General features: G+C 39.3%; 2 protein-coding genes across 3 annotated transcripts in view; both read left to right on the top strand.

The window, feature by feature from the left end:
* otogl (otogelin-like) overlaps positions 1 to 4,032 on the top strand; it is a 33,863-nt gene extending 29,831 nt beyond the window's left edge. The window contains exons 55-58 of one of the 2 annotated variants that reach the window (XM_008412404.3): positions 121 to 166; positions 929 to 1,000; positions 3,300 to 3,379; positions 3,514 to 4,032. In XM_008412404.3, the coding sequence (XP_008410626.2) occupies positions 121 to 166; positions 929 to 1,000; positions 3,300 to 3,379; positions 3,514 to 3,714 (399 nt within the window). In that variant the 3' untranslated portion in view covers positions 3,715 to 4,032. The remainder of the gene's footprint in view (positions 1 to 120; positions 167 to 928; positions 1,001 to 3,299; positions 3,380 to 3,513) is intronic. The other variant, XM_008412406.3, reaches the window with a different exon arrangement.
* Positions 4,033 to 6,190: 2,158 nt separating this feature from the next.
* ptprq (protein tyrosine phosphatase receptor type Q) overlaps positions 6,191 to 23,973 on the top strand; it is a 64,912-nt gene continuing 47,129 nt past the window's right edge. The window contains exons 1-8 of the mRNA XM_081608182.1: positions 6,191 to 6,984; positions 7,526 to 7,651; positions 7,765 to 7,909; positions 8,048 to 8,335; positions 8,428 to 8,645; positions 9,691 to 9,868; positions 10,676 to 11,050; positions 11,136 to 11,441. Of these exons, the coding sequence (XP_081464308.1) occupies positions 6,940 to 6,984; positions 7,526 to 7,651; positions 7,765 to 7,909; positions 8,048 to 8,335; positions 8,428 to 8,645; positions 9,691 to 9,868; positions 10,676 to 11,050; positions 11,136 to 11,441 (1,681 nt within the window). The 5' untranslated portion in view covers positions 6,191 to 6,939. The remainder of the gene's footprint in view (positions 6,985 to 7,525; positions 7,652 to 7,764; positions 7,910 to 8,047; positions 8,336 to 8,427; positions 8,646 to 9,690; positions 9,869 to 10,675; positions 11,051 to 11,135; positions 11,442 to 23,973) is intronic.

Below are 23,973 nucleotides of genomic sequence, written 5' to 3'. Positions count from 1 at the left end.
TACACATCTTTACCAGAGGTACCAATAAAAGTGTCTGTAGCTGTAGCTTTCTTTGAATAAGATTTTATTATAACTCTAACTAAGATTTTTTATTTTTTTTATTCTCCTCTCTTCCTGCAGAGCGGAGGTGTAGTTCAGAGCTATGTAGACGGCTGCTGCAAAACATGTGAGTCTCCATATTTATTTGGGGCTGCTGGTAATGCTTTGTGCAGCTGATTAGAGGGGTGAGTGCTTTGTTGCCTGGCAGTGGATGGGCTTATTGGCTGAATGGTTGGGCGGTTTGGCGGTTTGTAGAGGGTGGAGATAAAGCCTGCCAGCCTACATTTCAAAGTCCCCTTGGCTTCCTCAGGTGTCCTCACAAACTTCTGCTCATATTTTAAAGCGATAACACGGCTCAGGATAAAAAAACAACAAAAAAACGACAAATTGGGTGAAAATGTTAGAATAATGCTGATAAATCTGTCTGAAAATAAACTCTGCCTCGCGAAATGTTTTGCGAACGAGAACATGTTCTATCTTTGTGGATTTAATCTTAAATAAAAGTGGTGTCAGTTTTTCTTTCTTTTTTTGTTCAGCATTGCACTTTCAGCTGCTTGCCTTCTTTTGCTGTGTCCTTGCAGTTTTGTGTTTTGGGCTGCTCAACGGTGAGTGTTTTTTTTTTCCCAATGAGGATGTGCGATGGTGCGAGGGTTAGGGTTTGCCCTGCGGAGCTTCGTAGTTCATTAAGTGTTACTGTGCGACTGTGTTACTTGGCTGGCTGCCTGAAGTTACTCCCCGAAAAGGAAAACATTTTTGTGCATGCGGTGACTGATTTGCTCCACAGTGTGTTTGTGTGTGACATGCAACTGCCTTTTTTTGAATAAGTCATAACTTGTGTTCTCCTGACGCCATTTGAACCGGACGGCTGCGGTCCCGACGATGCTCCCAGGTTCTGGACTGGGTGTTTTACCGTTTACCGTTAACCCCATAACACCCACTGGTAGTACTAACTGTGATACAGGTACCACTACTTTGCACTACTCCACTTAGTTACTTTTTGACATTTATTTTTTAATTGTTTTGTAAATGTGTGTGTTTAGTTTTATTTATCTTCCTATTTATTTATCTTAAACTGCTAACATTTTTCAGTAGTAATTAAAAGTTCTAGTTTTGCATAAATAATAACATAATTTAGCTATCTATGATTGTTTTAGAAGATTAGTCAAAAGCAATTCTGTGGTTATTTGTGGAAGAAAATGTTGCCTCCCCACCAGCCAAGTGACAGTCAAAACGAGCGCCTACTGCTGGGCAACAAAAAGCCCTTCTCTGTAGGAAGGAGCCACGATGTTGGCACAAAAAGTTACAAGGAATGTCAATTTCTTGGAAGAGAGTATTTATTTATTTATCAATTTATTAGAAAAATTATATGTTTGTAGGCATGGGCTGGTGTGACATTGAAAGCATGCTTTATGATAACCTCATGCATCACGGTACTTAAAAAAGTATTGGAGTGTTAGAGAAGGGATGCATCCATGTCACTGATCTGTGACTCCTGAGAAGTCCGAGTCGAATTATTTTCATGTAAGCCAGAAAAGCAACAATTATGCCAATGAATGTCAAAATCATGTAGCAGATTATTATACAGTAATTGATCCTCTGCTGTTCATTATTTGTTAATTTACATTTAAAACATACAGTTGAAAAAAGTACAGAATAAAAATGCATTAAATTTAATCGTCATGTCTCGTAATGCTTCCAGCACCAGTTCTAGCTTTAGCTGCTAAGAGGCACTACAAATCGATTTTGTACAGATGCACCTACTGACAGCATATTTATGATTGCAACCAAGTTATCCTCACAAGTGAGTCACATTAAGCCCCATAGGTTGAGTTGACACAAAGCCACAAGTTCAGGACAAACAGTGGGTGGATTGTTCTGTCCCATTAGCTGCACGTCACTAAATGCACCTTCTCTGCAAGAAAACCTCTGGTAAATGACTTCACAATTTTGTCATTTAGTTTTATTTTTCAGTAAAGTGAAGAATAGTCATTCTCTGCCCTTTCTTGATAAACTTCTTCTCTTGAAGGGCAGCGTTTAGGAGCTTGTGATAAATGTCATCACTGTTCTGAGTGAATTCATTTGATTACATGGAAAAGAAATATCTTCAAATTAAAATGCAGCTCTAAACCTTAGAGCTATCACAAAAAAAACAAAACACTTGAATGTTTCACATAGTTATCAAGATTAAACGTTTACAGGAGTCAGTCCAGTCTTCTTGTTGTTGTGGTCCATACATGTACCACTACACACCTTTAAAGTGTCCTGACAGCAGTATTGATGCTCATCTGTCTACCTCTGTTTAAATCCTGGCCATATTCTGACTGAAATTCTCCTCATTTTGTCTTTAACAAGAACCCATTATGCTGCTGTGTTCACCACCGGGTCATCGTTCCCTTGCTGTGCGGCCCTGTTTGTGACCTTAGGCAAATATTTTTGCAATTTCAAAATCTGTGTTATTTAAAAAAATTGGGACTTGTGCAACATTTGCTTTATGTCAATTATTTCAAGCTAAACTATAAATAAAGCATTATATGGACTGTGTGGTGGGGAGATGTGACCTTTAATATTCTCCTCACCACCTGACAAGTCTTTGCAAAAATCCTCAATAAATTACAGCTGCTATAATACCATATATTATTTACTATAACACTGACTCCTCACTATGTTAATTGCCATGTAGATTATTATCCTGTGGGTCTACATTCACCTCTCTGTCCACCCTTGTTTTGGCAATCTTATGCAGATATCTTCAATATCTGTTTAATATTTCTGTTCCTTTTATAACAAAACCAGTACTGGAACTGTTCAACATGTGTCAGAATTATGTTATAAAGCAAAAAATACACAGTGCATTGAAGAGAAGTTCAAAGTGTCCTTTAAGGATGATAGGTGTGTTACTTTGGTTAGGACACCATCCTTGTCTGTTTTTCATTACCAGAAATAATTCCAACTGAATTTGTCTCAGCAAAAGTGGGATAGGTACACTTAACCTTTTCTCCATTAAGCTGAAGAAACTTTCCTCCCTTCAGGACTATATTTGGCATCTTATAAAATTATTTAAAATCATAGGGGTAATACACTGGAGACATTTTAACAATTTTAAATCTAACTTTTGAAATCCAAGGTATACAATGACACTGGTACCGGTCCATGCCTACACTTCTATGGCAGTTATTTGATCCAGTTTTTGTTTTTTTTCCTGTTACTGGTTTTGACCACTTTTTGATGTACGAATATGAACTCCTTATCAAAACACCCAGGTAAAGAGGATGGGAAGACGTGTAAGCGTGTGGCCATTCGGACCACCATTAGAAAGGATGACTGCAGGAGCAACGCACCAGTAAGAGGCACTAAATGAAACATGCAAATATAGAATGAGATGGAGTGATTGGTGAAAAGATATTTTAAAATAACAGCTATGTGTTCCCAACTTTCCACTTGTGTCCTCATCAGGTTTTGTTCCTTTCCTTCCAGGTTACAGTGTATTCATGTGATGGAAAATGTCCATCTGCCACCATATTCAACTTTAACATCAACAGCCACGCAAGGTTCTGTAAGTGCTGCCGTGAGAGTGGACTACAAACACGGACCGTCTCATTGTACTGCTCTCGGAACGCCAGCATGGTGGACTACAACTTCCAGGAACCTCTTGACTGTTCCTGCCAATGGAACTAGAATTATGAATAAGTGTGTGACCAATATAAAATTATTTTTTGTGGGGTGCATTTGGATTAATATTGTAAAACTGGCCAATCATGAAAAAAAACAGCCATTTTTCTTTTATTTTGTTTAACTTTTTTATGATAGCCGACTGGCTTGTGTCGCAGTTTTGATAGAATTACTGATGTGAGTCTTCCAGTAGTTTTGTGTGCACTTTAGTTGTGTAGTTTATTAAAACCAGCTATGTGAACCCCTGTCAGTTTTACTTGGGCTTCCAGATTAGTTGTGCATTTTTTCTGCATATCATATCATATATATATATATATATATATATATATATATATATATATATATATATATATATATATATATATATATATATATATATATATATATTAGATGTTGTATTCAGATTATAAATTGGCATTTGCTTTGCATTATCTGATAAATATAACTTTGTGGTGTGGTTCTATAGAAAATTTAAGCTGTTTTTTTGTTTGTTTTTTTAAAGTAAATCTGTGTAATAAAGAACTTGATAGTGGTTATGTCTCCGTTAATGAGCCCAAATAACACTTTTCATTTCATGCATCCTCTTTATTAAAAAAAAAATTCCCTTCTCACCCTCCTCGGGTGGTCTGTTTCATCCTCTGAGCTCGGGTCCTCTACCAGAGGCCTGGGAGCTTGAGGGTTCTGCGCAGTATCTTGGCTGTGCCTAGAACTGCACATTTCTGGACTGAGATGTCTGATGTTGTTCCTGGGATCTGTTGTAGCCACTGCTCCAGTTTGGGGGTGACTGCCCCGAGGGCCCCGATTACCACAGGCACCACTGTGGTCTTCACCTTCCAGGTCTTTTCCAGTTCCTCCCTGAGGCCCTGGTACTTCTCCAATTTCTCATGCTCCTTTTTCCTGATGTTGTAATCACTTGGTATTGCTACATCCACCACAACGGCTTTCCTCTGTTCTTTATCCACCACCACAATGTCCGGTTGGTTCGCCATTACCATCTTGTCTGTCTGGATCTGGAAGTCCCACAGGATCTTAGCTCGGTCATTCTCCACCACTTTTGGGGGTGTTCCCCACTTTGATCTCGGGGCTTCCAGTCCATATTCTGCACAGATGTTCCTGTACACTATGCCTGCCACTTGGTTATGTCGTTCCATGTACGATTTCCCTGCCAGCATCTTGCACCCTGCTATTATGTGCTGGACTGTCTCAGGGGCCTCCTTGCACAACCTACACCTTGGGTCTTCTCTGGTGTGGTAGATCTGAGCCTCTATTGCTCTGGTGTTTAGGGCCTGTTCCTGGGCGGCCAGGATGAGAGCCTCTGTGCTGTCCTTGAGTCCAGCTTTCTCCAGCCATTGGTAGGTTTTCCTGACATCAGCCACTTCAGTTATTTGTCGGTGGTACATCCCATGTAGGGACTTGTCCTCCCATGATGGTACTTCCAGCACCTTGTCTTCTGTTCCCCATTGCCTGAGACATTCGCTGAGCACATCGTCCGTTGAGGCTTTGTCCTTGATGTATTTATGGATCTTGGATGTTTCATCCTGGACAGTGGCTCTCACACTCACTAGTCCTCTGCCTCCTTCCTTACGGCTCGTGTACAGTCTCAGGGTGCTGGATTTGGGGTGGAATCCTCCATGCATGGTTAGTAGCTTCCTAGTCTTAACATCCGTGGCCTTCATCTCTTCCATTGGCCAGCTAATTATTCCGGCAGGGTATCTGATTACTGGTAAGGCATAGCTGTTTATTGCACGGATCTTGTTCTTGCCATTGAGCTGGCTTCTCAGGACTTGTCTTATTCGTTGGAGGTATTTGGCTGTGGCTCCTTTCCTTGTGACCTCATTGAGGTTGCCATTTGCTTGTGGTATTCCCAGGTACTTGTAGCTGTGCTCTATGTCTGCTATTGTTCCTTCTGGGAGTGAGACCCCTTCTGTGTGGGCGACCTTCCCTCTCTTTGTAACCATCCGACCACACTTCTCTAGTCCGAATGACATCCCAATGTCAGTGCTGTAGATCCTGGTGGTGTGGATCAGTGAGTCGATGTCTCGCTCGCTCTTGGCGTACAGCTTGATGTCATCCATGTAGAGGAGGTGACTGATCGTGGCCCCATTCTTGAGTCGGTATCCGTAGCCAGTCTTGTTGATGATTTGGCTGAGAGGGTTCAGGCCTATGCAGAACAGCAGTGGGGACAGAGCATCTCCTTGGTATATGCCACATTTGATGGACACTTGTGCAAGTGGTTTGCAGTTGGCTTCAAGGGTGGTTTTCCACAGCCCCATCGAGTTTGCAATTTATATATATATATATATATATATATATATATATATATATATATATATATATATATATATATATATATATATATATATATATATGTGTGTGTGTGTGTGTATATATACATATACACATGTATATATACACATATATACAACTGCAGTGCTGACGTGTTTATAATTTGACTTCTGAGAGGTATTTGTTAAGTGGAAGTTGATTTTTTTTTTATCTGTCAATTATTTATTTCTCTTTTTTTGATCATTACTGTCATTCAGTATGGGCCACCGGTTCACCACACCCAGATTCTGAGCCAAACTATTCATACTCTGGATAGGGTGAAAGATACATTTCAGCTTTAGAAGCTGAATAATATTGTAAATAACTGCAGCCTTTGTTCCAGCGAGCACATCCCAATCCTGACGCCCTCTGCACCACGTTTCTGCAGCTCAGCACTCTGTGTCCTCCTAGTTGTCATGGTGAATTGTTTTTAATCTCAACAAGGAGGCAGAGTGAATTGGCTAAGACTAACAAATTCTCAAACTCCCACTTTCACACACCAAATACCTTTATGCGTCCTCCACCTCTTCGTTCTTTTCCTCCTCCTGCAACGAACGAGAAACTTTTTTCTTCTTGTGTAAAACCTTTACTCCTTGTACATGCGAAATTTAAAATTTAGATGCTGCATAAAGGCAATTTAGAACAAAGTTGTAGCTTCCAAACAGTTTTAGAAAATAAATCATTCCACCGAGGAAACTTGACATTCACTGTGCGTCAGCGACTTGGATAGCATGGGACTTTCCACAGGAGATGCTTGCATACAACAGCTTCAATGGGTTTTCATATGAAGTCCATCAATGGCTGAAAACACCATTCGGTTTGGACTGATGAAGGAACTCTGCTGTAGGTGACTGATGATGAAAGGAGACTCTTGTGGGATGTATGATATTTTGAAAGTGATTCCCAATGACTCAAACAAAGCATCTGTGGCTGCTTTGCAGTTTATGGCAGGTAAGATTATTACATGTATTTTTTTTGCTTCTTTGCCTCAAAATTTTATAATGTCAAAGAATTAGTTTGCACTTTTGCCAAGTTGTTTTTCACAAGTTGTGAGGTTACAACCATTTGTGTGGACAAAGCAGTAAATAATAAGCTAAACTAGTTCTGAAAGAGTTAAATGAATTCTAATTCTGAAAAGGACCTAATAGACATAGCAGATTGCTTGCTGCCATCTGTAAAATCTTTCAACAAAACAGGATTATAAAATGAAAAGTGCAGACTGGGGGGTCAATCAGTCATCCGGGGTTCAAATCCTAACCTTGGGACCTTCGTTGTTTCCTTGTCTGCTCATTACCTGTCTGATATAGAGGCTGCTAGTGCCACAAACATTTTAAAGAAAACCCTATTTTTCCTTCCACTCCACAATTATTCACTACTTTGTGTGAGTCTATCAAATCAAATGATGAAATAACATAAAGTTGTTGTAATGTGACAAACCGTTTAAGACCTTTTCACGGCATTGTACCAATAATTACTTTTGTGAAAATTACAGGTAGTTTTGTTGACCTGTGACCAACGTTCACATCCTGTTGAGGTTGAAGTTGCATTTGAGTCCTTCCCCTCCAACTCAGAGGCAGACAGCTACACAGCCACCTGCACGCCTGCAGGTAGCCTGTTGGTAAGAAGAGCTCTTTAAAATATGGAATCCAGCAGCTCCGTTTATTCACATTTACATGTTTTATGATGGGGGGTATTTTAATTTCTCAATCTCTGTCTCAACATTTTTGGCAGATCTTCTCAAAACACATTGATCGCTCAGCATGCTCTCCTGACTGCAGGATACGATTGCATACGAGTGACGACCAGAGGGGGTACAGTATCGTGCTGAAAGCAAGAAGGAATGACTCAGTGCTGGAGACAAAGACCTTTCACTTCAGTGGGTGTCTCTAAACTGTAGATTTAAAGGAATGTTTGTGTTGCATTTAATTGGTTTCTATACAGACAGTGGATTTCCTGTTAAATCGGTTTAGTTTATTTGTAAAGATGAGGTTAATCATATTGTTTGTCTCCTCAGTTCCAGTATCCCCTTCCTCTTTTTGTGCATCCAGCACCACCTCTACTGCCCAGCTGAAATGGGAATCACTTCACAGACAGCAGAGCATTTCCACCGTGACTCTATACAATATGCACACCCAGTCTGTCACTGGAATCTATAGCAGAAGCTCTTCGGCAATCCAGTCCAAGTTCACAATAGAAAATCTCCAGCCTGGCACACATTACATGGTTGAAGTCATGGTGGCCATTTTCCTCCCTCAACCTGGCATCACACTAACGCAGAAACTCAGGATTTTTGTGGAAACAGGTATTGTACTCTCCAAGAATCACAAGACAGCAGCTTCAGCTGACTGGAGGCTTGCCACCATGCTCCGATCTGATGATAATGTCTGACTGCAGATCAGTGTCCAGACGGCTGGTTGGCCAATGGGAGGAGTTGCTACACTGTGAGGAGATCAGGTTTGAGTTGGAGTGATGCGATGAGCAGCTGCACACACCTGGTGGGGGGAAGCCACCTGGCCGACTTGAAGACCACGGAAGATCTGCTGTTTGTATCTTCTTACCTCCAGAGCGACAACCACCTGCTGCTGCTGTGGACAGGACTTAATGACCAACAGGTAACCTGTTTTACATAAACATGGTTCTGGAATGTGGAATGTAAAAACATAGGTTTGTTACGAAACCTACAGAAAACTCTGAACAATGCAGATCATGGGATTCTTACGTTGCCTTGAGACATGAAATTTAGGACACAAATATAGAATACAAGCAAACATTTACTTCAACGATAAGGCTGAGATTTTTTTTCACACAACTAAATACATAAAGCTCTGAATTTTAGCCCAACCAAAGTATATTTTATATTTTCTTTTAATTCCACAAGTTCAGTTAAATTCTTAGTTTGGCTCATGTATTTCTGTGAATAAAATTTAGCATCTTTTAACAATGAAAAATACTAAAGGTGGGAAACTGTTTATTAAAAAAAAATGTTTAAATTTCTTCGCTTTTCGTTACAATCAAAACAAACGAAAAACATTACTTCAGTGTATACTACAGTAAGTTTATATGACAGACAAACACAAAGTAATGAAGAATCGTGAAGTGCTATGGAAAAGTATATACACATTTTTTAAAGTGTTTTATGATGATAGGCTGAAAATTATCATTTACATTTATATTTATCCCCAGAGTAAATATTTTGGAAAACACCCTTTTCACTGTAACAACATGATCTGAAAATCTTTTGGCTTCATGTACCAGCTTTCTTCACATGGAGATTGATTGTTTTGCCAGTTTTTTGCTATAAAATCATCTAAGTCACAGTGGTTGTAGATCTGCGTGTCTTGCTACATGTTCTCAACTGGACTTAGGATCTCAAAAATTAATTCTAGTCAGTTTAAGCACAAAACAAGAGTCTTTGGCACTTACTCAACAAATCAGCTATACAAAATTGAATTACTAGACAGTTGAAATTAGATGCTGCCATTTTGAAAGCATCAAAGTTGTCACTGAAGTTTTAGTAAGCGGGCAAGATTAGTTTACTTTACAAACTGTAAAAGCTTCATGCCTGCAGTTCCTCCTTAAAGAGGAGGTTTGTTTTTGATGCATTAATTAGTGGTTCGGTCCATTCAGCACATAATGTCTACCCTCATCTCCCAACAGGAGGAAGGCCTCCCACTCTGGTCTGATGGCTCGCCATATAATCAGACAAACACTATGACTCTGCTGCCAGCCAATCAGACGGACTGTTTTGCTTTTCAGAGGAATGCTACGGGACCAGGCTACTTCCTGACTCCTTTCTTCTGTGACTTCACTTTGCCATTCATCTGCCAATACCAGAGTAAATTGCGTACACAGTGCATCTCTATTAACCAGATCCTGCTGATTCTATTGAATATCGCTTAACGACCTGTATCATCATTTTTACAATTTTTCCTTTTCAGTTTTGTTCATGCTTGTTGCTCCTGATACTTACATTTATTTCCCTGACAGGAATTGAGAAAAATGTTAAAAAAAGCAATGATGCCTATGTCTGGAACCTCAAACATAGGCATCATTATATGAAAGTCTCCATAGTCTTCCGCTCCAAGTTGATTTTAGATAATGAAAAGTCATCTTTTAATTTATTGAGGAAGAGTGAAGTGATAAGGTGTTTTTTTAGAACTGTAGCTTGGAGACTAAACAAACTAGCACTTTATAGAGGGATCCACAAGCACAGTATTCCTGTAATTAACCACACAACAAAACTGTAGTTTGAAAAACCAAAACTCTGTCAACATTCAAATAAAACTTGTGCTCCAAATCTTACCAGCACACCAACTCTCATGTGGCCGAAATGTTTTGCTTCAAAAAGTTTGTTTTAAAATTATTTATGACTCTTCTTTGAGCACCAGCAACCCTCCCGACTCCACTAAGGGACAAGGGTGTAAGAAAATGGATGGATGGACTCTTCTTTGATTTATTTGAATTATGTTGGGGTTTTTTTTCTACCTCTAAAATATGACATACATGTACTTTAAGCACATACTTTCTTGTGTCACTTACAGTTAATAAGAACTAAGAACAACACTAAGCTGTTAAACAATTAACTCTTACGTGACTTATGTGCCTCTTCACTGGCTCACATACCTATTTTTCCATCTAACAGCTCCTTCAACTCCTGCATCATTTTCATTCGACCTGGCTCAGGTGACAGACCAGCACGTAGAGCTTCGATGGAGTGACCTTTCACCCCTGCGCTCTACTCATTCTTCATCTTTTGAGATATTCCTCCAGTATAGAGAAAGTGAAAATGCCCTTTCGTGTCACGGTGAAGAAGATGGATGCAAGGAGTCAGAGGGGAGAAACGGGAGGAAAACCCAGTCGAGTTTCAGAAAAACAGTCAAAGTTCCGATTCTTCACTCCTCCAGAGAGGTAACTGTGACAGGTTTGTCCCCGGGGAGCATTTACTTTTTCACCCTTCGGGTCTCCCACCATGCTGGCCTCAGCTGGATCTTGGGACAAACACAGACCGCATACATGAGTGAGTCTGCTGATGACTTATCACATACATAGGCAACAAAGACATTATGCAAATAGGTGCTAACGTGGAATATTTATGCCTGCAGGACCGCTTCCTCCTCAAAACATCTCTGTTGGATCAATAACAGCTAGTCAGATTACTTTACACTGGATGCTGCCAGACACTCGATGCACGGCTGGATGGGCATTGGCTGTACACTGTGAAGATGTGTCCTTGCGACAGGAGAGAGCAGTTAGCAACATCTCCAGGGTCTTTAGGACCAACAGGAAGTGGTTCTACACAGCTATAATCGGAGGACTTGACGCCTACACGAGATACAGAATTCAAGTCTTCACAATTGCACAGTTTGGAATATGGAGCTGCGGTCAGGCACCTCTAACTGTGCGGACTGGTAAGCATGTTTGAAACAAAGGCAGTAACTGTTACAATTTTTAAAGATTTAATGACATCTAAAAGCCTTTTGGAAAAAAAATTGTGACAGCTTTAATATTGTTCAAAAGTGGTTAAAATAGTACATTGTGATTCTTGGAAGCAAAATGTCAAGAAATGATGGAAGACTCAAGAGTTTTGCACAGAATTGTGTCGTAACATAATGGATATCTATGCAGAATTCAATTTCTTTATTTTTGAATTTTGAATGTATTGCTTTCATAAAGGTCCATGTTAAAGAGGCTCTTGTTAGAATTGTGTGCACAACTTTTAATCTTAAGTTTTTGTGAGTCTTTGACATGCAGATTTTAGCCAGTCTAGTTCTCTCTTTAACAACTATATTGTAGGAAGACATAAAAAACACAGTTTATAATATTTTTTGTCAAACCACAGTGATGTGTTGACCACTCATCAGTAGAATCAGGGGAAATGTGTTATTTGAGAGAAGATTTTCATTAAAAAAATATATATTTTTACTGTTATTTTAAAATAAGGATATTGGATATTGGATATATTCAACTGAGCTTCCTATTTTAGTAATTAGCATTGCTAGCATAACTACAATACAGTGCATATTAAAAAGTTTTGGCCATAACATTTAAAATCCTTTTCAATTTCAAACTGAAAAATGAGTTCTGCAAAAATAATGACTAAAAGCATTTAACTTAAAATAAAAGACTGCATAAATGTTCATATTAAATGGTATTTAGTAGATGCAAGAGAGATATATAGACACCCTTCTGTCAAATTTTAATCCGAGTTTGATGAATTAAACGTTATCAAACCCCGCCCCCTTTAATTACCCCCTCCCGCTCCCCCCATAGGACGTTTGTGACCTCCTGACCTTCCCCTATGGAAAGTTTGTGACCTTCCCCTATGGAAACTTTGCATCACCCCATAGGACGTTTGTGATCCTGTGACCTCCGATACCCTTCAGTCAAATTTTAATTGGAGTTTGAAGGATTATTTGATATTAAACCCCTCCCCCCTTCCTGTGACCGGATATCCCCCCCCCCTACGAACAAAGACTTTAATCATACGGAAACTTTGTAACCTCCTGACCTCCCTCTGTGACCATCTGCTCAGCGTTAACTCCTCCCGAACTCTTTGAATTAACCAATAGGAATCATTTACTTGTAAGTGAATAAATAAATATACTATATTCTAAACCATGTTGAATTAGATTAGGAATAATGTAACTATCTCCGGTTTTAAACAGATTGTCATGCTGCGTGTGCGTGTGTATCTGTCATTAAAGAATGGGGCGGGGGAGTCTTGCTGCATGTGTGTGCGTGCGTGTGTGTCCTCAAGCATGAGAAACCAATAGGATATGTCTGACATTCCTTCTGACAATAGCTTGCATGCATTATTTGGTGTTAGACAACAGACTTATAGCTAGGTATGAGGGATACCTATGAAGGAAAACAACAGTTTAACTGTTTTACTGCAAATATTTAGGTTACGGTGCGTTATTTGGTGTTGTTGAACAACAGACTTATAGCATGGTAAGAGGGACTGACCTCTGTCCAGCACAGCAAAGTATTTGTGTGTGTGTGTGTGTGTGTGTGTGTGTGTGTGTGTGTGTGTGTGTGTGTGTGTGTGTGTGTGTGTGTGTGTGTGTGTGCGTGTGCGTGTGTGTGTGTGTGTGCGTGGGTGTGTGTGTGTGTGCGTGTGCGTGCGTGTGCGTGTGTGTGTGTGTGTCCCTGCATAAGAGTGGGTAGGAACCTCTGAATGAAAACAACAGTTTAACTGTTTTACTGTAAATATTTAAGGTAGCACGACTAGTCAGTACTGACAGAGATTGTAATTTCCTTCATCCGTTCCGAAAACAGTCACTTAAATTTTAAACTCTATAGATACCTTTCTGTAACACCTGCTAGTGTGATACATTTCAGTAAAAGTTCTTCATCTGTAATTGTACTTCTTAAAGATATGTGGCAAGTAGTAAACAGGCCTACATGAGGCTACTCAAATTTAACTTTTAGTTTTCTGCAGTGAAAGTGAAAGACAAACTCTAACATCACTGCCTTTCCAGGATTTGTCCTCGCATCATTGTGAATTCTACTTTGCTTCCGTCTTTTTCCTGCTGTTGAATCAACACTGATCTTCTCAGTGCTTCATGCTTTCTCCAAAATAGTAAAGGTTGGTTGAAACTTTTAGACTTGTTTTTTCTTCAACACTTCCTAGTGTGATACATTTCAGTAAAAGTTCCTCATCTGTAAATGTATTTCTTAAGAATATGTGACAGGGACTAAACAGGCCCAGGTGAGGCTACTGCTCATATTTATCTTTCAGTTCTCCCCAAAGTTTAAAGTTTTTACACTGCACCACCACGCTTCAAGAGTTTCTCCAACAATTGTTTTGTTACCTTTAAAATTACGTACAGCTTTTGTCTCTGACTTATACGTTGTTTGTTTTTTGACACTAATTATTCTTTCCTTCCATTTGTTATCTTACATGCTTAAGTGTGTTCACTAACAAAATATAGTACACCTGTAGTTGTTAAGGTTTCATTACTAAAAACTTATAAATGATCAGTGTCAACCATCAGTCTGTATTAAAGTATTTAGTACAATTTCTATTTATTTAGATTTGATGTTTTGATGTGAGCACTTAGATTTCAATCAATTTATTGAATGATGCTCTATGTAAATATTTATCAAACTGAATGATCATTCAGGTTTTATATAGTTTTTGCTTTCCTTTCAATGTTTGTTGCACAAATTCAAATATATGCTGGCTATTGACCAACAATTCAATCAGTGAATCTTAGTTTTTTTTCCTCAAGTAACCCCTCTCACAGAGACTTACTTACATCTTCTGGCACTTGGTCCTACTTATAATAACATTGACTTGCTATTGCTACACTTTACCTAATAATAAAACATGCTCACTACACAACCAGGCTCCGAGAGTTGGTAACAATGTGGTAAATTGTTTTGTTACCTTTAAAAGTATCTACAGCTTTTGATGCTGTCTGTTCACTAATGTTCACTAACAGACAGTAACTTATAAGTAACTGTAACTAATAAGCTTATAAATGATCAATGTGAAACATCAGTATGTGTTCAAGAAGATCATATCAGTCAGACTTCATAAAATATGATACTCAAAGGAATCAAAATTATAGTTCACAAAAAGGTAATGTATCCTTTTTAGGGAACTTCGACTGTATGAAAGGAATGATAGAAATATACTATGATCCTGATAATAAAACTTCAATTGTGAACTGAATAATTAGATTGCAATTAGACACAAAAGAATCGACTGTTAATTAGTAATCATACTATGGAAATGACTAGCAAGATCTGAACAAACAAGAAACTTGACTACCTCAAGAGATTTCACTCGTAATGAACCGTCTGACTTTCTTTAGCCGACTAAATTTAATCTTACCAAATTTTTGCCGTAGAGCAAACAGGTACTGAGTTTGAAGCGCGTCTCCAGCCGTCTGCTAAAGCTAGACTCCGGCCTTCCCCACTGTAAAATAAAACATTCTGCTTAATAAAAGAGTTCAAGTGAACATCACTTGTTGTTTGTACTCATCTTAAACAAGTGGCAGGAACTTTTGGATTTAAAAAAAAAAGATGCTTTACAAGTTTATCTATTTAAGTTGAGTCTGCAACAACTAGAATAAAATAAAAAGTGAACTATTTGAAAGTGGTGAGAATTTGGGTGGTAAATGTTTAACATTTTAACATACACAGACATTACTCCATTTCTACTCAAGCAAACCGAGAGGTTTTGAACAGTACAACTATGTCATGTAATGACATGTAGTAAATATATTGCTGCTGCTGTAAGCAGAAAGTAAAATAAATTTTGCATTGACTAATATTTTGGATGAGTTTAAGAATATTGTTTGCCAAAATCACACAATGTAACTACACTTGTCTTTTACATGTTGCAGTAATTGAATCTTTTGAGACAATTGGTTTGCATAAATTTAAGTAACTACAACCTATTGTCTTGATTCAGTCAAATCTTCTATCCTGTATCTCCTGTACTCTGATATTCTACAGAATTCTTTCTGTGAAAGCTTTGCTTGCTGGTCTTCTTCATGCTTTGAATGCAGTATCTGGTTTCTCTTACTTTAAACCGCCCAACTTGCACCTGATTGTCATGTTAGCCTTTCGATTCCCTCCCAGTGAGGCGGTGCTTCACAAAGCAAGCTGTTTGTCAAACTGTTGATCTCCCTCAGAAGACACGGTGCCTGAGTTTTAGACACTAGTTGACAGCTCATCCAGCTTTTTACTAAACGGCAGTCCTAAAAGTATGTATCTTTAAAATATGAATAAATACATACAATTTTATAATTATTCAATCCAGCGGTTATAGAAGTTTGATAATGCAATTCAGGGATTGTTGTTTCTTAATGTCAGTGGTCTGCTACTAGAGTGAGATAGTAAGAAAACAAGGAATAGGGTTAAACAAGGATTTAGAAATAAAAATACAAAGATGATAGTTGTATTTACTGGGAGAAAGACTATGACTAGTTATCAGGACAGAATGAGACCCGTAAAACTGTGGGGTCCATACAGTCATCTGCAGTCATCTGCTCCAACAATTTATTACCCTTTAGGAAATGTTTGGACACAAGAAGCAGGAACATCACAACATCAGATGTATTTTTCATCCGTATACTCTTTCCCGCACTAAGTTTTTCACTTAGTTCCACAACTGCAGTGGATTTTATAGTCAGTTTTTAAAGCAGCACTGAGTCTGAAGCGATGGAGGACATTTACGTCAACATGGAGCCTGTTAGACAAACTGCATATAATCACACAGGTAAGAAAAACATTACAGATAAATCCAGCATGTACTGCATTACATTTTGCTAAGGTTCAGGTTTTTCTTAAGGTTCAAGCAGCTCCAAAGAGAGGCTCTGCCTCGGTGTGGCTTTGGGAATCCTGAATGTTTTACTTTTGGCCAAACTCATCGCCATCAGTGTACGCAGTGAGTCTTGTTCTAGTCATCTTAAAGATGAGTAATTTTTATGTTTCTGTAATAAAAAATGTCATTGGCTCTTCTGAAATCAAACTGACCAAATAGCAACGGTTTGGAAAGCGTAAAGCTTGGTGACTCAAAGTGTTGCAGAGGTGAATCATTACACTGTTACATGAGTTTGATTCATTTTCAACAATGGATGCATTTTCAACCATTTATGTCTTTAATATCTCCTCTTTTTCACACTATCTACCCAACAATTTATTGTTTAGTGTTACTTCAGTTTAAATTCTACAACAATAACCAAAATCATGAAACTATTTTATAAGTCTTTAGTGAAACTACGATGCGACTTCTATTTTTGAAAACATGCTTGTTGATTTATTTTTTCCAGCTCATGACATGACAGCAGATTTTTCTGCTGTCATGTCAAGTTTCCCCCCACGAACACTAACTTTACTGAAACGACTCCACAAGCTGAAGACACTTGAAGGTTTGTCAAAACTTTGAAAAAATTTGGATCTCATTAACATGTCTAGAACCTTTTCCCCTCTGAACTGGAGTATAACTAATAACTTTCCTTTTGTGGCTAAATGAATATAATGAACAACTTTTATTTTAATTTATTAAGTACTGTATTATTTGTGTGCTCTAAAAACAACAATGTAAAAGAAACAAAACTTAGTTTTTTTTTTCTTACAGAACGGACAAACGTCAGTTGTTCCTGTTAATTCAGGAGCTGCAGAAGAAGAGAGGAGCAGATCCAGTAGAGATTAATGATTAGGATTTGTGTTCAGTGTGATATTATTTACCAACTATCTTGTAGCTTATTAGCATGGTGTTACATAAAACCTAAAGATAAAATGTACACTTGTGACTTATAAAGTTACAATTTCACCGGTTGTTCTCTGTGTTTTTCTTTCTTGCTAAAACTCTGACATGTTAAACAAACGTTGGAGGATGGTTGTGTTGAGGATTGGTTCAGCATGAGGCGTTCTGATTGCTTCTTAATGGGACTTTTACTACGAGACTTTAAAGAACTCCAGTTGTGTCCATTAATAAAGATACAAAAAAAAGAAGGCAGCAAATGTACATGTTGGTTCCACAGGGTCCCCCTGAAAATATAGATGAAATCAGACATTACAGGGTAAAAGTAATTTGAACAGGGGGAAGCATATAAACAAGTCAAGTCAATAACAAGTCAATGACATGATACAATCTGCATTTTTAACTCAGATAACTTAACTTTTTTTTTTTTTACTGACTTAATACATTTTAATTTCTGCACTAAGTAGAATGGAAATGACTTTTTTGTAAATTGTCTCGAGATTACCTATTGTAAATTAGTGTTATATAAATCAACTGAATTGTTTTAAGAAAGGTTACAATTTGCCCAACGGACTGGACCGTTGGTATGGACATACCATAGCCTGGTGTCTGAGCAGGTATAGGTCACCCCTTGCGATAATAAGAAGCTGTTGTCAGAAACCGTGATGTTAAGTTTGACTTGCGAAGCAATTTTCTAAGACACTAGTCATAATATCCTGTTCAACATAATTCTCAGTAAACAGTATTAAAAGTCTAAAAACGAGCATAAGAATCACCATAAAGTCATGAGAAAAATGCTTGTGAAAACATTCTTGCTCCTGAATCTGGCTCAGGAAAATTACAAGTTGAAAAAAAAAATTAAAAAATTCAGCTAAAGTGGGTGGTGCTTTAAGGTACAGAGTGACACAACCAAGTGTTTGGGTAGATGGAGAGGAGTTAAGCAAGGCTGTAGTAGCGCTGTTACCAACTTGGTACTTTATTGTTATACTGTATATATATATTTTTATTTTATTTTATTTTTATTATGTCAGTTTTGGTCCTCCATATAAATATAAATATATAAATAAAATAAATATATAAAGAATAATATATTTATCAAAATATGTATTTATGCTTTTATTTTTTAGCAAAAAAAAAAAAATATATATATATATATATACACACACACACACAACATAATAATAAAAGATAAATATATAAATAAAAAATAAAGATAAATAAAAGATATATATATATATACTGCTCAAAAAAATAAAAGGGAACACTTAAGTGTTCCCTTACACTTAAGTATTTCTCCGTCCGCCGCAGTCTTCTCGCCGCAGTCCGCCGCAGTCTTCTCGCCGCAGTCCGCTGCCGCCTCCATCCGCCGCAGTCTTCTCGCCTCCTGCCGCCGCAGTCTTCTCGCCTCCTGCCGCCGCAGTCTTCTCGCCTCCGTCCGCCGCAGTCTTCTCGCCTCCGTCCGCCGCCTGCGGTCGCTGTTCACCTGTGCTGCCTGGATTTTGTGTTTTTGTCATGGGTCCATTATGTCAACCTCATGACCTACAAACCGCAATTTATGACGATCTGTCCAAGTCATTATCCATGGGCTCTGGGAACTTCCTCTACACCCGAGTTTCTCCCTTAGTGACCACCTGAGCTGCATGCTAGTTGGACTGCCAGTATCCATCAGCTGCTTCCAGGGTGTCAGTCCAAAAAGACCTGATAGTTCTATATCTTTGGTTTGAGAGCATACCTCCCTTCTGGTGCCTACGAGCTGATTTTAGGGTTGTCCCCAAAACAGGCACAGAAAATCTTGTGGCCACATCTCCAATAAGCCGCATGTTCTATCCACTTTCTCCAAAATGTGTTCAAGTTCTTCCAGAGGTGAAATTTGAAGCTCTGTTTCACAGATGACTCTGCCAGGATCCTCACAACACCTTTGGGCCTCTCTGGTTTGACTGGAAGTTGACTGATGATGGGGGAGGATGCCAACCAGGGAGTGGTCAGTGGACAGCTCTGCCCGTCTTCACCCAAGAGTCCAAGACATACAGCCACAGATCAGATGGGAAACAACAAAGTCTACCATAGAACTGTGGCCATGGTGTCCCTGTGCTATGAGCACATATGGACACCCGTATGCTTGAACAAGGTGTACATTATGGACAGTCCATGATGAGCACAGAAGTCACATAACAGTACACTACTCAGGTTTAGATCAGGGTGGCCGATCCTCTCAACCACAAGCCTCCAGGTCTCACTGTGAGTGTTGAAATCCCCCAGCAGAACAAGAAGTCTCTTGGAGGGACACTCTCCAGCACCCCTCCAACAACTCCAAAAAAGGTGCCCAATGTGAACTGCTACTTGTTGGCTTTTCTCCTTGGTAGGAGATTAGCCAACCTACTGCCTTGCTGGCGAAGCCACTTGAAAACTCGTGACCTTAAATTTCCGGCATTTCTGCTTTCAGAAGGGACTTCCTCAAAAGAAACATCCACTTCTTCAACATCATTGCTTTCATGATGTTGTGGCTCAATTTGAACATGTTCTGAGCTTTCTTCAGAATCCATTTCTTCTGATGTTGAATACTCAGAAATTCTGTCAAAAGGTGGCACGTAATTCTCCAAATTTAAATACCCCAGGATGGATGATTGCCTAGAGGAAAACACCCTCCTGTTATAATTTTCGGAGAATTCAATGTCATCTTCTGTGAGAATTTCTGAAGAAGATGGTTTTTCTGAAGAATGCTCAAAAACTTCTTCAAAATGTGCCACAACATTATCAGCAGCTGTGTTAGAAGAAGGGATTTCCTTTGAGGCGACGTCCGTATCTGCAGCGTCCATGCCATCAAAATGGTCTGCGTAATTTTGAACTCTGTCTTCTGAGTTTCCATCAACAGAAGAAGCCTCTTCTACCAATGGATCCTCATAGACTGGTTCTAAATGTATCGCATCTTCCTGGCCGTCACAGCTCGTTTCAACGGCCAGGTCCATTTTGTCAAGGGGAACATCGACACTTGTATAGACATCAGTGTCTGCGTCCCCTGGACAAGTTTCCAAATGGAGTCCACAGATGTTTTCCAAAGCCACAGGATCTTCAACAGTAAAAGTTGCCAAACTTGTCAAGACACCTGAAGTGCCACTGACAAGGTTGGCAGAAGCGTCCATGTCACTTTGGTCTTCATCTGCGTTCCCAGGGCATGTTTCGAAGTCCAGTTCACATCTGCTTTCAAAAGCCACGGTGTCTTCAGGGGTAAAATCGGTTAGAGGTGTCAATACCCCTGAAGCGGCACTGACAAGGTTGGTGGAAGCGTCCATGTCATCTTTTTCTTCATCTGTGTCCTCAGAGCAAGTTTCCCAATTCATTGCACAGATGGTCTCCAAAGCCACGGCATCTTCAGGGGTGAAACTTGTTAATCTTGTCACGACACCTGAAATGGTACTGGCGATGTTGGCGGAAACGTCCATGTGGCTTTGGTCCTCTGGAATTAACTCCTCAAACCCAAAATATCTCCACCTGATATTTTCTTCGCGGTCTTTGACAACATCTTCCTTATGTTGTCCTAGAAGTTTTTCCACTCCTTTAGAGGCTAAGTAGCCCAGGCCCCAACCGATCGATAGCATCATTTTTAAGTTGAAAGGGTGTGAAATTCTCTGAAAGTGGATTCTAAGGCAGCTGGAGAGCAAACTGAAAATTCTTGTATTCCAAATGATAATAATAATCTTTTGAACCTTTATGACATCATAGATGAGAACATTGGTGGCATGATGATGTCAAACAACCTGTGTCAGGTTCTTGTTTTAGTTGCTATGGAAACACAAGGAGCTGTGTGGGACTACTGTCAATAAAAAAATGCATGGTAGGCATTTAAATCCGTGAATGCAAGTCAATAAATGTGCGTAAATTTAAGTTTTGTATTTGTCCTGCTTTTCAACTCATACATAAGTGTAAAAATCAAAGATTTTACCTATGACAATACCCATAAACAAACAAATTAGTACAAGTGTTTTATAGAATATTTTTCTAGAAGTTAAATACATCAGTCACATTTAGAAACTGTCTCTAAGCCTCTGCTGGATCTATTTTGAACTGTCAGTGAGGAGGATCCCCTTAAACAGATCATATCTTCCCTTAATTGCTTGTTTTGTTCATAAGGAAAATATTTAACATCTAACAATTAGATTGTTTTTTTACATTTGAATCAGTGACAAGGATGATGCACCAAGCAGATCAGCCAAATAATTTGATGTTTAATCTCACCTTCTTTATTTATTTTTGTACCTTTTCTCATTCTCTAACATCTCAGCCTCTTCACTGTGTGTTTATGAATCGCCCCTTTGTGAGATCTCCTGTTTACTCTTAGTACCGCAGCATAAAGTGACAGTCTACCCAAAACATTTTGCTTCTCTGATTGCAGGACCAGTTAATGTTGTTCTGTCAGTTTAGTTGAGTTTTGTTGCCCTCTCCTAGTCATTTTTGAGTAAATGAGTTTTTTTCCCCTGTTGCGTTATTAAGCATGTAACGATAAAAAACATAATAAAAGTAGCAGGGAGAACCTGATACCACAGTTATGAATAGTTCCCCATTCATTTCCGTGAAACCATCTCATTTGGAACAAACAGCAAATACCTGCAGCGATACTACTGCTGGGTTGATGTAAATATCCATACAGGTCAGCGTGTGTCCAGTTTGAGTGAAAAAAGGCGCGTGGGATCTGTGCTGAGGTAAACTCAATCTAGCTACGGCAACACGCAGAGGCAACGCGCAGAGGCAACACACAGAGGCAACGAGCAGAGGCAATGCACAGAGGCAACACACAGAGGCAACGCACAGAGGCAACACGCAGAGGCAACAAGCAGAGGCAACGCACAGAGGCAACGCACAGAGGCAACACGCAGAGGCAACGAGCAGAGGCAACGCACAGAGGCAACGAGCAGAGGCAACGCACAGAGGCAACCCACAGAGGCAACGCGCAGAGGCAACGCGCAGAGGCAACACGCAGAGGCAATGCGCAGAGGCAACGCGCAGAGGCAACACGCAGAGGCAACGCACAGAGGCAACGCGCAGAGGGAGGCAACACGCAGAGGCAACACACAGAGGCAACGCACAGAGGCAACACACAGAGGCAACGCGCAGAGGCAACACGCAGAGGCAACACACAGAGGCAACGCACAGAGGCAACACACAGAGGCAACGTGCAGAGGCAACAAGCAGAGGCAACGCACAGAGGCAACACACAGAGGCAACGCACAGAGGCAACACACAGAGGCAACACGCCGCAGATTCAGTTTGATAAATATTTACATAGAGCATCATTCAATAAATCGATAGAAATCTAAGTGCTCACATCAAAACATCAAATCTAAATAAATAGAAATTGTACTAAATATTTTAATGCAGACTGATGGTTGACACTGATCATTTATAAGTTTTTAGTAGTGAAACCTTAACAACTACAGGTGTACTATATTTTGTTAGTGAACACACTTAAGCATGTAAGATAACAGATGGAAGGAAAGAATCATTAGTATCAAAGAAACAAACAACGTATAAGTCAGAGACAAAAGCTGTACGTAATTTTAAAGGTAACAAAACAATTGTTGGAGCAACTCTTGAAGCGTGGTGGTGCAGTGTAAAAACTTTAAACTTTGGGGAGAACTTAAAGATAAATATGAGCAGTAGCCTCACCTGGGCCTGTTTAGTCCCTGTCACATATTCTTAAGAAATACATTTACAGATGAGGAACTTTTACTGAAATGTATCACACTAGCAAGTGTTGAAGAAAAAAAAAATCTATAAGTTTCAACCAACCTTTACTATTTTGGAGAAAGCATGAAGCACTGAGAAGATCAGTGTTGATTCAACAGCAGGAAAAAGACTGAAGCAAAGTAGAATTCACAATGATGCGAGGACAAATCCTGGAAAGGCAGTGATGTTAGAGTGTGTCTTTCACTTTCACTGTAGAAAACTAACATTTACATTTGAGTAGCCTCATGTAGGCCTGTTTACTACTTGCCACATATCTTTAAGAAATGCAATTACAGATGAAGAACTTTTACTGAAATGTATCACACTAGCAGGTGTTACAGAAAGGTATCTATAGAGTTTAAAATTTAAGTGACTGTTTTTGGAACGGATGAAGGAAATTACAATCTCTGTCAGTACTGACTAGTCGTGCTACCTTAAATATTGCTGTCTGACATATCCTGTGGGTTTCTCATGCTTGAGCACACACACGCACACACACGCAGCAGCAAAGGCTCTCCCCGTAACCCCCTTCTTTCAAAGAGAGGTTGGGAGGTCACAACAACACCAAATAATGCACCGTAAGCTGAATATTTACAGTAAAACAGTTAAATTGTTGTTTTTCTTCTGAGGGTATCCCTCATACCTAGCTAAAAGTCTGTTGTCCAAAAACAAATAATGCACCGTAAGCTAAATATTGCAGTAAAACAGTTAAACTGTTGTTGTCCTTCAGAGGTTTCTACCCGCTCTTATGCAGGGACACACAAATACTTTGGTGTGCTGGACAGAGGTCAGTCCCTCTTACCAGACTATAAGTCTGTTGTCCAACACCAAATAACGCACCGTAAGCTAAATATTGTAGTAAAACAGTTAAACTGTTGTTTTCTTCAGAGGTAGTCTAACATCAAATAATGCATGCAAGCTATTGTCAGAAGGAATGTCAGACGTATCCTGTGGGTTTCTCATGCTTGAGGACACACACGCACACACACACCTGCAGC

Source organism: Poecilia reticulata, chromosome 6 (assembly GCF_904066995.2).
Source record: "Poecilia reticulata chromosome 6, P_reticulata-male-v2, whole genome shotgun sequence".
Classification (NCBI taxonomy): Eukaryota; Metazoa; Chordata; class Actinopteri; order Cyprinodontiformes; family Poeciliidae; genus Poecilia; species Poecilia reticulata.
Note: the sequence above shows the minus strand (reverse complement) of the source record. Positions and strands in the feature narration are given on the sequence as shown.